Source organism: Ixodes scapularis, unplaced genomic scaffold (genome assembly GCF_016920785.2).
Source record: "Ixodes scapularis isolate PalLabHiFi unplaced genomic scaffold, ASM1692078v2 PGA_scaffold1__304_contigs__length_218370807, whole genome shotgun sequence".
In the NCBI taxonomy this organism is placed as follows: domain Eukaryota; kingdom Metazoa; phylum Arthropoda; class Arachnida; order Ixodida; family Ixodidae; genus Ixodes; species Ixodes scapularis.
Genome location: NW_024609846.1, coordinates 23135256 through 23149864, shown reverse-complemented (window position 1 = coordinate 23149864; position 14609 = coordinate 23135256). Strand labels below are relative to the sequence as shown.

The 14609-nt window shown below is 45.0% G+C and overlaps 1 protein-coding gene and 1 long non-coding RNA gene across 2 annotated transcripts; one reads left to right on the top strand and one right to left on the bottom strand.

The window, feature by feature from the left end:
• Positions 1–151: 151 nt before the first annotated feature.
• On the bottom strand, positions 152–2804 carry LOC120839857. Its single transcript, XR_005715413.3, has 3 exons — positions 2728–2804; positions 834–907; positions 152–233 (listed from the first exon to the last, which is right to left on the bottom strand). It is a non-coding gene; the product is annotated as an uncharacterized LOC120839857 (long non-coding RNA).
• A 227-nt stretch (positions 2805–3031) lies between these two features.
• LOC115311617 lies at positions 3032–14086 on the top strand (the record flags this gene model as incomplete). Its single annotated transcript, XM_029970343.2, has 8 exons — positions 3032–3113; positions 4668–4748; positions 5145–5234; positions 5388–5459; positions 6153–6226; positions 8035–8192; positions 9653–9794; positions 13734–14086. Coding segments are annotated over 8 exons (783 nt in total), but the record flags the coding sequence as incomplete, so codon positions are not given.
• Positions 14087–14609: the final 523 nt, after the last annotated feature.

Genomic DNA, 14609 nt, shown 5'->3' with positions numbered 1-14609 from the left:
GGGAGTGTTGGAAAAAATAAATAAAGCAGTACAGTGACAAAAACAAACAATAAACAAAGAGTTAAGAAAGGGAAAAACAAAACATGGTTTCTGACACTTGAACAACAAAGAGCACACTCAACAAAGGATGCAGGCAACTGGTTCGATTCCTTCGAAACCCTCGGGAGAAATGCGGCAAAGTATTTGTTATAGCAGCAAGGTTCCGCCCACTTTGTGATGGTGATCAAGACGAGCTGAAACGAATGATGCTGGGGTTATTAGCTGATTCCTGAGTGCAGAGTTGTATGCGGAATATTTTTGAAAAAGACAAATGCTAGCAATTCTACGGCAATGTGCAAGACTTGGCTTCTACCGACCACATGGATGAATTGGGGTCAACGAGACGACATCGGCGTTACTTACCGCTAGCTGCGAGCGACAAAATATTAGGACCCAAAGAAAATTAATAAACATCATCGAAGCTCACTATATTAATTGTATGTGCCTGCCTGTTCTTACTGCGACACCGTTAAACGTTCCTCTCTTTTATCCAAGCCGTCGCAGAAAGGTTCTCTCGAGCATGCCTGCATTGTTCGAACTGAGAAAAAAGTACAAATGGCAATTTCTTACAAAGTTCACATCGTCTTCCACACCAATGGTTTGCTGCGTCCTCGTACGTACACGTGCCTCCATGTGCAACGCCTTGTCCACCCTTACTGCCCGGGAACCCCGAGTGCTACACAGCCTAAAAGAAATGTGGCATCTCCAGCAAAACTTGTCATCCAAATTCCTCCGGTACGAGGTACCTCTTAGCTGATGAGAGGATAATTTGGAAAGAGAAGAGGAAGTCTCACAGTTGTCTTGCCGCTAGCATGAGCTCCCTGGTTTCAGACTACTTTTCAGCTCCTAGCTCCCATTGTAGCTTGTTCTGGAAGTTTTGAACAAATTGTTTGGGGCCACTTCATTGTCTAAGGAGTGTAAAGTTTGTACTGTGCCACATTTTAGCTGTTTTTTCAATGTCCAGCTGCTTACATATACCTTAGACTGCCTCTGTCTCATTAAATTTCAGCGCACACTCGAAGGAAGCGGGTACAGTGGAAAGTAGTTGCTGCCTCGTTGCCTGTCGTGTTGACGTCAAAACGTGAAGCAACGCATGGGTTTACTTCATTCGACTGCCAACTAACTTTACACATAAATTTCTTGTGTGCTCAGTGTCAAGTTTAAAACAATTTTGTATGTTTGTCTGTGACAGACACGTATGGTGTTGAAAGAAGTGAGTGTTGTATTGTTACCTTGTTGTCTGCACTTACAATATTGGTTTAGTTTGTGCTGTCTCTCTGTGCAGGATCTATCTATGTTTAATGGAGCATTAGTTTGGCGTTTAGTACTTGTCCGTTGTCTTTGCGCTTTAAGATTATTTGCCAAGATGCCAATGTGCACATGCAGCTTTTTATCTGCATTGTGTGTTACATTTCTGCAGTGAGTCACAATCATACTTCCACTGATATCGTTTTTTTGTTTTTTTTGCATTTTATTAATTTGAATTAAACCTAAATCAAATTGCATATATAATTTTTTATGCATTGTGAACCCTTAAAGTTGCATGCTTTCAAAGAAGTATGATGAATGGCTTTAGAGCACATAAAAAGACTTTCTCTGTGTGTTATCTGCATATCTAGTAACTTGGAGTTTGGTAAAAATAATGCCTAGATCTAAAATGCATACCCGCAAGAAGTAAGAATTTACTTACAAAAAGAATTTGCTTACAATAAGCTGGGCCTCTGTTTGACCCATGAGCTCTGTAGCGGTTGGATGCAAACTGGACACAAGGCATACTGCAGTGAGAGTTTAAGAATGGCTAGTTGGGCTAGTTGGTTTTGCATCATGGTGTAATACGCCAAAACAACAGGGACAAAAAACAAAGATAAAACCAGACAGGACGCGGCGTCCTGTCTGGTTCTATCTTCGTTTTTTGTCCCTGTTGTTTTGGCGTATTACACCGTGAGAGTTTACTTAAGGGGCAATTTCTCCCAGCAACTTGACGTTGCAACACCAACATTGTTAGTGGCCGCCCGCATATTCCCACAGCAACCAATTGCTACGACTTGCCATCATCATCAAATTTTATTTTTCTTGCACTATTGAAACAAACAGTTCCGCGTTACAAACTTGTTTTCATGCCTTTAAATGGCATTGAGAAAACCTTTCCGAAACGGTCTATTCCCCAAAACAATCAATTTCAATCAAGAACCAAGTCTTTGGTTGTCATCATCACCGGCTGCTGCCACTTCAAGCATCTCCGAGTGGCTTGTCCGTTTCGAGCTGGACGCAATCGTAGCAATTCGTGTCGCACTGTGGAAAGCTGGGGAATGACTCGCGAGCAACACCAAAATTGCTGGGAAAGTTGCCCCGTCTGGGCGGGCCTTAGAATTTCGAGCAACACCATCTCGCTTGTACAGAAAGTTAAGTGACCATATAACTTTAGGAAATTGTGATTAAAGCCATGCACATTTTGCAGGGACAGGTTGGATATACATCTTGTTATTGTTTATTGGTTTCGTGATCCTGCTATACATTTGTATATTACTGAAGATAAACAATTTTATATGTTACAATTACCCGAGCTGTGCGTTTCAGTACCCTGCATAAAACCTCCACTGTCGTAGCATGTTTCAAAGTTAAGGTTTTTTTAATTTTTTTTCTGCTTTTAGAAGTGAACCTAGAGGACTAACAAGGTGAAATACTAACCTAGTTCTTTTTTTTCTCTTGTGTTCCAAGGTTGCAGGAGGTACAACCAACCACCATTGAGCTGTTTCCTCTGTCCCGTTATGAACAGCCAAAAGTGCAAGATTGCGAACCAAGGAGCATTTTCTGCAAAATGAAAGATTTGAAAAATGTATTTCACCTGGAAGTGCATTTGAACCAACTGTACCACGGTGATCGCATAACTTAAAGGCCGACCAGCAAGCAGAAGGGAGGGAACCCTCCCTCAATTCCTCCTTTCCATTCGAGAAAAAGAGACCCTTTTCCTTTCTGTGGGGAGTAACTCAGAGACCTGCTCCTTTGGAAAAGGAAGGAGGGAATAGAGAGAAGGAACCTGGGAACCGGTCTTCTTGCCAGCAGAAGTCCATTCTGTAGGTCGGCCTTTAAGAAATTTGTAATGACCCATTCTAAGGTGCCGGCAAAGACCAAGATTGCGAGAGTTGGACCTTTGGAGCTATCCTCATTCGAATGTTACAATATTTGAAATTGTTACTATGCTGAGCACAATCAAATCCATTGTTGATAAGGGAGCTCTTGTTGGAGCGCTGCCATATGACATTCTCTTGCCAAGAATTGCTATCGGCCTCGCGCTTGTGTGGAGCTGCAGCCGTCTGGACTTCCAGAGAGACAAATCTTGCTTCCGTTTAAGACCTGCAAGAGAGGGGGTTTTTTTGCATTCACAGATGCGGATCCTTACAGGACAGTCTGCAGACCTAGATATTTTCGGAATGATAAATCAATACAAACACAGGATATGTTCAGAGTAGTTTCTACTTTATGCAACTAGTGAAGTGATGGGGAAGTACACGCGTAAGCCACCGACCATGCACCACCTGGCTATATTGTTTCCGGGTTCGCTATGTGGAGAGTGCAGTCATATGACCCAAGGTTGAGAGCTGATTGGTCTAGGAATTGTGTAGCCTACTTGTCTGTCCTACTAGTGTCTGCATTTGCTTGCGAAATTGAACCTTGTGTCTTTTTCTTTGAAATGCAAGCACCTCAAACTTGTTCTCTTGTGTAAATGTTCACTCAGAGTGTTTATGACTGTCTTACATGTTCCCATACTACATGGTTTGCAGTGTTCATTTGTACAAGCTCTTTTAATAATTCCTTGATGACATCTCTACCAGTCCTTGTATTAGTGGCCTTTGTAATTGATATGTATTTTGATGTAGTTCATGCCCCGTTAGGGGTATGCTGTCCTTGTGTCTACCGTAAAATAGCGGCCAAGCGCCCACTTAAACTTTGGAGATAATCGCAAAAAAATGGGGGACGGGTGCTTCTCGAGTCATCAATTTTACATATAAATGTACTGTGCGTATTTTCACAGATCTTACGAATTTGGTAATGGGCGCTTTATGTTAAATAGGCGGATGCGCGGTATTCTACGGTACACATAAAAATAATTAAATAAAATGTATCTGGAAAAAAAAAAAAAAAAAAATCTGAATCTGTACATTTTTCTAAACACTGCAGTCCTGCCCGAAAAAAAAAAAATATATATATATGTATATATTTATATTTTAGCTAATTGGCTTTACTATATAAGAATGTATACTGCAGTCTAGTGCATCACTAGAATCTTTAGAATTCTTTTCTAGGGTGTCATGTGGTTAACTTATTGGGACGTCTTCTAGGAACTCTTGCATATGCTTTCATAAAATCTGCCTACTACATACTTCTTTTTTTATTTCCTGCTCTTGGATAAACAACTTCTTTAAACAATCGTCTGCATTGTCTTCTATGTCCCACTTTCGTTGTTGTAATTTAGAAGGGTGGAGTTCCTGTGTCTACCAAAGATAAATTGCTCCGGGAATTCTAAAGAGCATGCAAGATTCCTACCAGAACTATTGCCAAACATTTTATGGCTGTCTCTGAAAAAAAATGTTTTTATAATTAAGGAGCTTTTGTTGCGGATATTACAGGTGCTGTCCCAAGCATTAAATCGGAGCCGCCTAGCATCGCACTTCGGCATGGCATCCAGAACAGTGAACAATCATTTGGTGGTAAGTGAGTGTTTCTATTATGTGCAGTTGATTAGTGAAACAGGTTTAACTGTAGCAACATAAACCGCAGTTTAGTGAAGATTTCTCAGCTAGGATGTCATGTGATTAACTTTTTAGCTTAGTTTTGAAAACTCTTGTGTATAGTTTTATAAAATTGGCTTACCTACATACCACATTTTTATTTTCCTTTCATCTCCTGCTGTTGGATAAAAAATACTTGGAGCAATCTTGTTGCGATGAGCAGAAGGGTAGAGTTCTTAAATTTACAAAAGATAAATTACGCTGGGAATTCCGAAGAGCATTCGAGTTTCCTTGTGGAAACTATCCTTTCATGCTCACATTTGATAGCTGTCTTTGCAAAAATGTTTTTCATCATTAAGGAGTTTTTTTTTGTAGATATTACAGCTGCTGCCCTAAACGTGAAATTGGAGCTTCCGAGCAATCAAGTTTTGCGTGGCACCCAGATCAGTGAAAAATCACTTGATGGTAAGTGGTCTTTTTTTTTTTTCCTTGAGTGAGCATTTTTTATAAGCAGCGTATCTATTGTTTGCAGTTGGTTGGAGTGTCTGTTATGTGCAATCAGTATTAAACCCTGCTCTTGATGTGCTAAATAAATTTCAAAATGAATATTCTATCCAGCACTCTGCTCGAATGCTTCTGAAGACGAAGACTTGTTTGAAGTGGAAGCCAAAGAACACGACTTCATATGCAGTAAGTGAAATACCTAATATGTGTGTCTGCAAAAAAAGCCAAATATTTACAATATTCTTTTTATTGTAAAAATAAACTGCACCACTGAATGCTCAGTCTCCTCCCAAAGGTATCACTAGCAGTCCAAGCTTCAGTGGGTGCTGAGCCGTTATCTGGTTCAAAAATTTTGAGGGACTCGGAAATTTACGTCGAGAAAATGGGAACCATAGGTAACCTATGCCATTCACCTCTGTACATTTGTAAGCATCGTCGGCCGCCATTTTCTCATTGAAACATTCCAAAGTCGCTTACAACTTATATGAGCGGATAAGGGCAAGCTCCAAACTTTGATATCTGGTTCCAATCACTGGCGCTACGTTTGGGCCGAAATCGAGCGTTCGGCAATGCGTCGATTATTTTGTATGGTAAAAAGATGCCGCAAGTTTCTTTTGTAGACCCTCATACACATAGTTGATGGGTTTCATACTATTTGTAGCTTACTCCTCATTGTAAAAACATCAATCACAAAGCAGGATCTTTGGGTGTCGTTCATCTGAAGTTGATGAGAGGTGAGGGTCGTGTCGGGAAGATGATGTGGCGAAGTGAAGATTGGAGCCAGAGAAAGGAATGTGTATTCAGGCGGCACAAAAGTGGGTCCGGAGCGTTGGCAGCTCGCCTTTAATTATTTCTGAGTGTTCGCGCCTCGTTTTCTAGCTGCGAAGAATCGGTCGAAACAGCAGCCCGGAACTTCAACGAGTGGCTTGACGGCCGAGCCCGTTGCAACGCAGGTATGTGACAAGTCTTCGTGTAATGCTCGTAACACCGAGCATATTTTGACCGCTACAAGTTCGTAGCTACCGAGCTACAAACCGTAAAAAAAAGAAGTGCGGTCTGACAGCACGTGGTTCGTGTAGCGAGCCGCGAAATGGGACGCCACAGACCAGCGTGAGCAGTCGACAAACGGTGCTGGCCGGTTTCTTCACCGTCGAGTCCCTTTTCGTAGACGGTGTAAATAAAGGCAGGCACACTATTTCTGATGACTCCTAATGTACGGTCCCAGGAACGCGGCTCCGACCGACGTGTTTACCGTCCCGTCTCGTCCGTGCATCGAAAGTGGTCCCGAAACGTCAACAAACGACGTCCCCGGAGCTGGCGCGTCGTGCTGTCGGATGTCGCGTCGCGACATTGCGAGGTAGGAAATGGAGGGGCCACACCTGGGGACGCCATAAGCACGCCGGTCGGAGAGCCGCTCCGGGCACTGTAGTTTGAAACTTTCTCGGGCCAAGAGCGAAGATGGAGCATACTTGTGCGCGGAGGTTGCGCACTCCCCGTTTGGCCTTTTGTACGTCGAATCTTTAGTCTGTAAGTGTCCCAAATAGCGTGTTCCAAATAGCGGCCAGGCTCTTTAAATCGACTGCAAAAATCAGTTTCTTAACCTATCGCGTTCCGATTTTGTACAGCGTTGGCCACAGGTGGCGCATTTTTTCTATAAAATTCGCAAAGAGCAAACTTACCTGAAGGAAAAGTAAAAAAAAGAAAAAGGCTTAACTCCAATGGAAACGCAGCGAGGCCACCGGTCTTCAAACTATAGGGCGCCCTATGGTTTGAAGACCGGTGGCACAGAGATGAAGAAGATGGCACAGAGCTCAAATCAGCTCTGTGCCATCTTTTTGCTTGTAATAAAGGTTTTTTTTTTCATTGAACACGACTTACATATATTTGTTTGAATCCCTCAGAGCACCTAGTGTAACTTCTACTCCTTGCTTCGTAATGCAGCTAAGGCTACCAGATGGCGCATGTTTTGGGTCACTTATATCATGGAGTTTTGACTATGTTATTCAGCTTCTAGGGTACAAAACATGCGCACCACCCCCGAGGAAAGTGTACTTTGGGGAAAGGTACTGCAAGAAAGGCTGCTTAGACCGTGTAGTAAAGTATGCTGCATCTGGCAATAAAATGTTTTTGTTTTTTTACACTTTCATTGCATCAAGTGCAGTTTACGAAGCAAAATGTGCCTCCTAGGGGGTTTTAAGTTCTTGCACCAATTTGTTCTAGACTTTGACTTTGTTAAAAAATGCTAGACTTTGTTCTAGCATCTGTGCCATCTAGAGGCCACTGCATCACTTATTCGAGGTCGCCAAATTTTAGTTGCTCATTTCAAGCACATATCGGACACGAGCGCTGCATCACATTTCAACATGGACTTTGCTCCAGTGATTGCAGTCGCGTGCGCTTGGCTTCGGACTCCGCTTGTAGTTCTCAACCACGACCTCCTCTATAATGAGAGGAGGTCATGTTCTCAACATACCAGAAGTAATGGCTCAAGCATCCGCCAGAGTTGTCAGACCGAGTTTTTGGAAAGGGTCTAGGTACACGCATAATTCACTCTTCGGTCATAGACTGAAGTCGATAGGAAGGGAACGATGTGGCTCCGGATGATGCGATGAATTCAGTAATCTGAAAACAACGGCCATCGCATGGTTTAGTCAAAATGTCCCTTCGAAGTTTGTTTGTAGCTCAAGTGGAAGAAACTGCATAGGGTCAAGCAAAGAAGCGCCTCACACTGCCCACACTGTCTCATACTTTTCCAAACAAGTGCAAGTCGACGCGCAGAAGTCCGGCATGGAGTGAAAGCGGATTGTTGCCTGAATTCTCGGTCGGGGTGCAGCAGCTGCTGAAGGGTGCTCCTCTCCCTGAGGCAATACTTGGCAATCTCCGTCGTCAAATGCGGCAAGAGCTCATCTCATTTCTAGAGTGAGTAACCAATGGCCACACGCTTCGTCGAAATGGACTGGTGCATCTCAGGCTCGTTTTCTTTACGCGTGAGAAAGTTCTTTCATGTTATTGTAAGCGCAGAAAGCTGTACGTCTGCCTGAAGGCGCCCTAGCGACGGGGATAAAATTTACTCGCGGGTATTTCGAAACCCGAGTCAAAACTGAAAAACTGTTTTGTAAAATTGTCTACGAACTACACGAGGTGTGCTGTCGAGAAGACAGGTGGTGTCTTCTGCCATTGTAGTACATTATCTCCCGTTATTGTGGAGTTTCAAAAATTGGTTTCGACCGCTTCGCGAGCGTCAATTTAGGAGGTAGCAACTCCCACTCAACATTTTCTCCCCTCATAAAGCCGTTAAGAACTCTTCCGAACGAGCTTCAAGATGTTTCGAGACGGGCATCGAAGCCGGAATACGGGCTGGTCCACATTATTGCTCTAAAGTGGGAGCGACTGCGTCGAAACCGCTCGTAACCGCCCACAAGAAGAACAGACGCGAGAACACATCGACGCCATCTGTCGGGCAGCTTTGGAACACTTCCGATCTGCTTATACCTCACGCTTCGTTCTTCTACCGTGTGCTCGAAATAATTCCGCCCATCTTATAAACAATCATTTCTCATAGATACTGCATGGACTCGATTTCGCAAATACTGCAAAACTTTGGGTGTAGTTTAATGCCGACAACGGAAGTGTGCCTGATATGGTCGCTGCCAACGTAAGAATGGCATGTCACTTCTTTCGGATGCCTCCGGCATCCGCTCGTTGCCTCTGCTCGTGGTTTGGTTTTGCGTGCACGGTCGAGGCTCATGGGATGCCGAACCGTTATTGAAGGTCTCGCGCTAGAGGCGGGACAACTGAAGCTCGTCTTTGCCGTCCTCGTCCCGTCAGTCACCATAAATGACGGCAGTGTGCCAGTCCGTTCTCTCGTCGCGAGCAGTTACGAGCCAGGGGGCTAAAGACTGAGCAGTACTCGGCAAATCTGAGTGCCGACATTGGTGGCGCCGAGAGAAGGAACGAGAAAGAGGACGACGGTAGAGCGGAGGCAGGTTAGGCGCATTTGTTTTGCCACAACGGCTTAGAGTTGCCCGAGTGCTTGTCAACTTCACTTTTTTATATAATTCGCAATGCCGGTATTTTCTTGCAAAGTAAGCCGGAAAGCAGCTACATACATACCTTACAAGCAATGTTTTGCTGCCTTTACGCATATATTAAGGCGTCGCCAGCGATGTGGGCTCATCAGAATCGCCCATTGGGACCATCGATCTCCGCCTCTATGCCCCGCCATTCCAAAGCGGCCGCAGTGCAGGGGACCTATCCCTCTAGATTATTATATGAAATCTATGTTATGAGCGGTTGCAACGCAGTCGATCGGATTCGAACGTAGACACGTGAACTGGCCTTTGGCGTGCACTGGACTGAAACGGTTTCTTTCCACCCAGCGATCACAACTTGCTCCAGGAAGGAACGAGCGGAACTCTCAGGTGGCAGTACAGCGACCTGGGCAAGTGCCTCGCCACCAAATATCCCAAGCTGCTCTGGGACCCCCCCAGGGAGGGCGGCGAAAGACGCGTGGAAGTCTGGGTAGGCACCGGTCCCAGCTTTGGCTGGGACTGCTCGGGCTCTTTCTGGACTCTGTTCAGGGCCACCCGTCGTTCGCGTAGTGCCCCACTCTGTTTTACCTTACGGCCGACCGCGGCGGATGATACGAGCTGTCGAAGCCAATCCAAGGCCGTTTGAGTGTCCCGTGGCCTCGGAGAGCGGGTGCAACGACGTGTGGGGAGCGTGTCACGTGTTCTCGGAGCTGTATTGGCTGGGACGGCTCGTAGCATCCACCGCAGTTGGTCGTAAGGTGAAATAAGTAGAGGACATTAGACCTGTTAGGGAAATGCGGAGTCTTAGGTGTGCAATTGCCATACAGCATTTAGAATTGCTTTGGAGCTACAGCTGCAGAAGAGATTCTCGTGTCACGAGGCAGAACGAGCTGGAATTTTATTACCATTTTTAGGAATTTCTTTTAGTAGACGAGCATATTTATTTTCAGTTTCGTTGATCCCTTAAGGCGCGTTCACACCGGCGCTGTAAAGCAGTCGCGCAATTTAACTAGGTTGCGTCGCAAAAAAATTTGATGGTCGCAGTGGTGAGTGCGATGAGCGAGTCGCTTCTCGAACCGGGACTTTCACTCTAACACACCAGCAAGGGGCAAGCGCCGCTACCGCTCTCCCCTCTACTCTCTCGCTCTCAAAATAGTGCTACTCAAGTTAAAACGGTCTATAGTGAGAGCTTAAGGGGGCCCTGCAATCATATTTCGGCGTCTACCTTTTTCGCGGTTTCCACGTCTCTTGGGGTTCGGGCAAGCCAGCTACCATGGAGAGAGTAACTAAATATCAGTGCGTCATATTTTAACCGGACGACGTGGAAACCTCCTCCACCTATGCGGGCGACCCGCTGTGCCAAAAGCGCGCAATATGTGACGACATTGTAACGTTTTTGGTCCTGGCCTTACTGCTGGTCAGAGCCGCTAAAAGCTTTTTTTTTTTAGTCGAAATACAAAATATAAGTGGGCAAACCATTTCAATTATATATGAAATTAGTTTTTGTTCAGTATTTTAGATCAGAAAAGAAACAAATGCAGTTTATAAAGTACGGAAATAAGAAATGACCCGTCGACATACCCGCCACCAAGCAGTGGGAAAGGCGTCACATACTAGAAAGGTGTAGTGGCATCACGCACCGACAAGCGGCGAGCGTAAAAATATCCCGGATGTACGCAGTGGCGCTGCGGTCGAGGATCCGACCAGTTCCGAGCGTTCCAAAGGTCTTTGGCTGCTTCGGCGAGCAGGTTTAGCGGTATGGCAGCGCGAAGTGGCTCCCGTTCTGAACTGATCTTTACCCCGTGTTTGGTGTCGTTTGTGGCCAATGAAGTGTTATGCCGAAGTGGTGTTTAATTGCGAAGCAAATGCAATGCGAGCCTCTTAGGCCACCCGCTTCATCCAGCCTATCCTGCACATGCTTTAGTCGCGCCCTCTCGAGAAGTCGACACGGAGTGCGGCAGCCGTGAGCGCTCCCTGAGCTCACTACTCCTTCTCTAGTTCACGACCACTCAAGCCAGGGCCAAGTATGGCAGGAAGGAGGTTAGTTTTTTGCTTGTTTTTGTAATTTTTGATTTGCTTATAACTTTTAGAACAAAGCGAAACTCTAGAAAATTTTTATTAAGTTACTACGTTCAGTGCGCTCAGGTTCAGTGAAAATTAAAAACCAGTCAAAAAGTTGTTGCAGGGCCCCCTTAAAAAGCAACTCCAGTGATTATTTTCGAATTTGGAATTACGGTTGTTTTTCGGCTTAGTAAGTGTCCTTGAATTACAAAGTGTATATATAGTTTTTTTCTTTTTTTTTCTTAGATTTTTTTTGTTTTTTTTATATGTCATGGCTCAAAGTTTGGTTTCTGCAGCATTTACGGAAAAACGGAAACTAGGGACGGGCAACACTAATCATCAGCTTTACGGCCGCAACGTGATGTCACGGGGGTTCTGCTGGCTCGATCGCACTTGCGAATTCGTGGGAAAATCGGCACCGGGAGGGGAAATCCCCTCGCCGGCAACTGAATATTTGTTCGCACAGAGAAGTTCACACGCCGCCGCAACAAATCGGAACAGACAAAGGAATTGGCGCTTGCTGGCGTCACATCCTGGCCAAGTTGGCCGAGTTGTTGGGGTTGCCGCCAGAGTTGGCGGCGTATCGCTGCTATCGTCGTGTCGGCAGTATTATTCAACCCTGTTTGACAAGACTAGGGGTGTCGCGAACTTTTGTCGAACCGGATTTTTAGGTCGAACTTTCAGGGTTCGACTGGGTCGAACCGGTTCGACGAACCTTCGAACTTTTCACCAGATACGAACGGTTCGACTTTATGGACATTGTGGCCAGACCTTGATACAAGCATGTCTAGGTTTGGAGAATTTTTTTTTTGTATGCAATGGGCTATTTTATTTTATAAACAGTTGCAATTAAAAGAAATCAATTCTTATCACTGAAGAAGTTAATAACTTAATTTTTTTGTACTGAATTAACTGAAAGAACCAATCAGCGCTGCCCTTGATTCATTCCTTAGCCATCACTATCCAATCCGAAGCCAACTGGCCTGCCTGTCGCGCATGCGCACTCGAGTCGAACCTCAATACAAGGTTCGCCGAACTTTTCACTAAAGGTTCGAAAAAGTCGAACCTGGTCGAACTCGAACCGCGGCCGGTTCGCGACACCCCTAGACAAGACGCATCCGAGCTACTGAGGCACTTTCCAGAAACAAGATAATAGGTGGAATAAAATTGGCGTGAGCAGTACGTACGCACATTCTCTCCGTTTGCTCACTCTTTTATTATTGCCTTCTCGTATCGCCGACAGAATGTTGGTCATTTTCTCGGCACTGCGGGACAGTGTTAACTGAAAGAGGAAGTCTGCGAGAGCGTTTTTTCGAACATCACTCGAGCCAGGGGCAGTCTTCTCCGATATCCGCAAGGGAACGGAGCCGCGCGAACGTGACGGGTGGTAACAAATGTGAATGGCGCCGTCTTTTTCCACCCAGAAAATTCGGTGGGCGGTAATAGAGTTTTTTGCAAGTGTGAACGCGGCCGTACGCTGTACAACGTGCGGAATGAACCGCAGCACCTCGGTGACGTGACGTCACGGGGGCGCTGTGGTACACGTGGCCTAGTGTCACTGACTAAAAGCAAACCCGCTTGCCACCCGCTAAAGAGCAGCTGGTCGCATATATCTAAAGACCGACGACCGGTTCGCGCTTGCCGCTTTTCCCCCGCTTCCTCCTCTCCGCCTTCTACCCTGTCCACCGTTGCCTGTTTCCCCCTCCCCCAGGTGAGGAGGATCTTCTGCCTTGCAGAACTCGTGTCTGGTCGTCGGCCTTTAAGATCAGTTTTAGTGAAGTACGCGGCTTCACTTCGACGTAATATATTTCGGCTGCGATCATATTTCTTGTCGCTAAAGCGATACCAGTAATTTATTTTGGTTTTGTTTTCGACCGTGGTCGCCCTTTAAGAAACATAGCCCGTAGTGAACCCCACGTGTTTTATGATCGCTCCTCAGTCAACCAGATTGCAGGATAAGCCGACAAGAAAGCGAAAGAAAAAAATTCCGAAGCAAGAGGCGTGAAGCCCACATTTTTGTAGTTGTCAGTGGCTGCTGCTTGGATGTGCATCGTTAGCGTGCAGTAGTGATGCACGTCATTGGTACAAGCAAAAGCTTTCGGAGTCGAGCGGCTCTAAATTGAGGAACAATCAAATTTTAGACAGTCGATTCGATTCGGACATTGAGAGACTTTTACCATTGCGTAACTACACTACATCACATTTGCAGTCGTGCTGGGGTCGGCAACCTTGTTAGTTTTCATGCACTTCTTTTTTTCTTTTTTTTTTTGCTGTAAGACTTGCAACGTTTTCTTCTAATTTTCTTTGAGTTCGTAGTTAGGTTTTTGCGGATAAATCTCGACGTGTGTCGTCTGCCTTTTGTTTCCAGTCCACGTTTATGAGACGCCTCTCGGCAACACGGAGGAGCAGGAGGAAGACGCTCAAGGGCGACCGGTCAACAGACTCGCCCTAGGAAAGCGTCCGAATCATTCTTGGATCGACCGTGCCTCTTAATACATTCACATCATCGTGTCCAAGCATCGAAGCTTTCTTTATTGACACTGCCGCAAGCTGCTGCGCATTTAGTTGGAATCCGATTCCGAGAAAAAAATATTCTAAGGGCTTTTCCCACTGTTTTGAAAGAACAATGCCCATCCGCGCAATATGTGCCTGTCAACTTGGTGTTGATGGTGCCTGAATAGGCAACAAACAATGCAAGAATATAGAAGCTAGTCCACTGTGGCACAGTCTCAAGTTTCCAGCTCTGTTTAGAAGAAATTACCAGTGATCCTTATCTTCAAGGTACCGTAATAAGTGGAACGAAGCATTTAAGAAGTGATCGTGTAAATTTGTTTTGAAAATATGAAGCAGTCGTTTCGGACACCGTGACGTCAATTTTCTCGGTAAATTCGACGGGGAAATTGACGTCGTCGTTTTAAGACATGTGACACGCGGTACCATGACATCACGTGACATCAATTTTCCCGCTAAATTTAGACAGAAATTGCATGGATGGATGAGAAAAATTCTGGGATTAGGGGTTTATTCATTTTATACTCGAAAAAACGGGTGCCTTTTGTGTGCTTTGCAAGTGTTGTTTTTTATTATTATTATTAATATTATTATTATTATTATTCTTTTTTTTTTTTTGCATTAGCGTGTTGAAACAGAAATCTTTTCCAGACATGTGCAAATATATTTGAACTTTTAGAAATCCGAATGACCTTGCTTTTGGCTTTCGACTTTGAATAGTAGTGTACCCCGA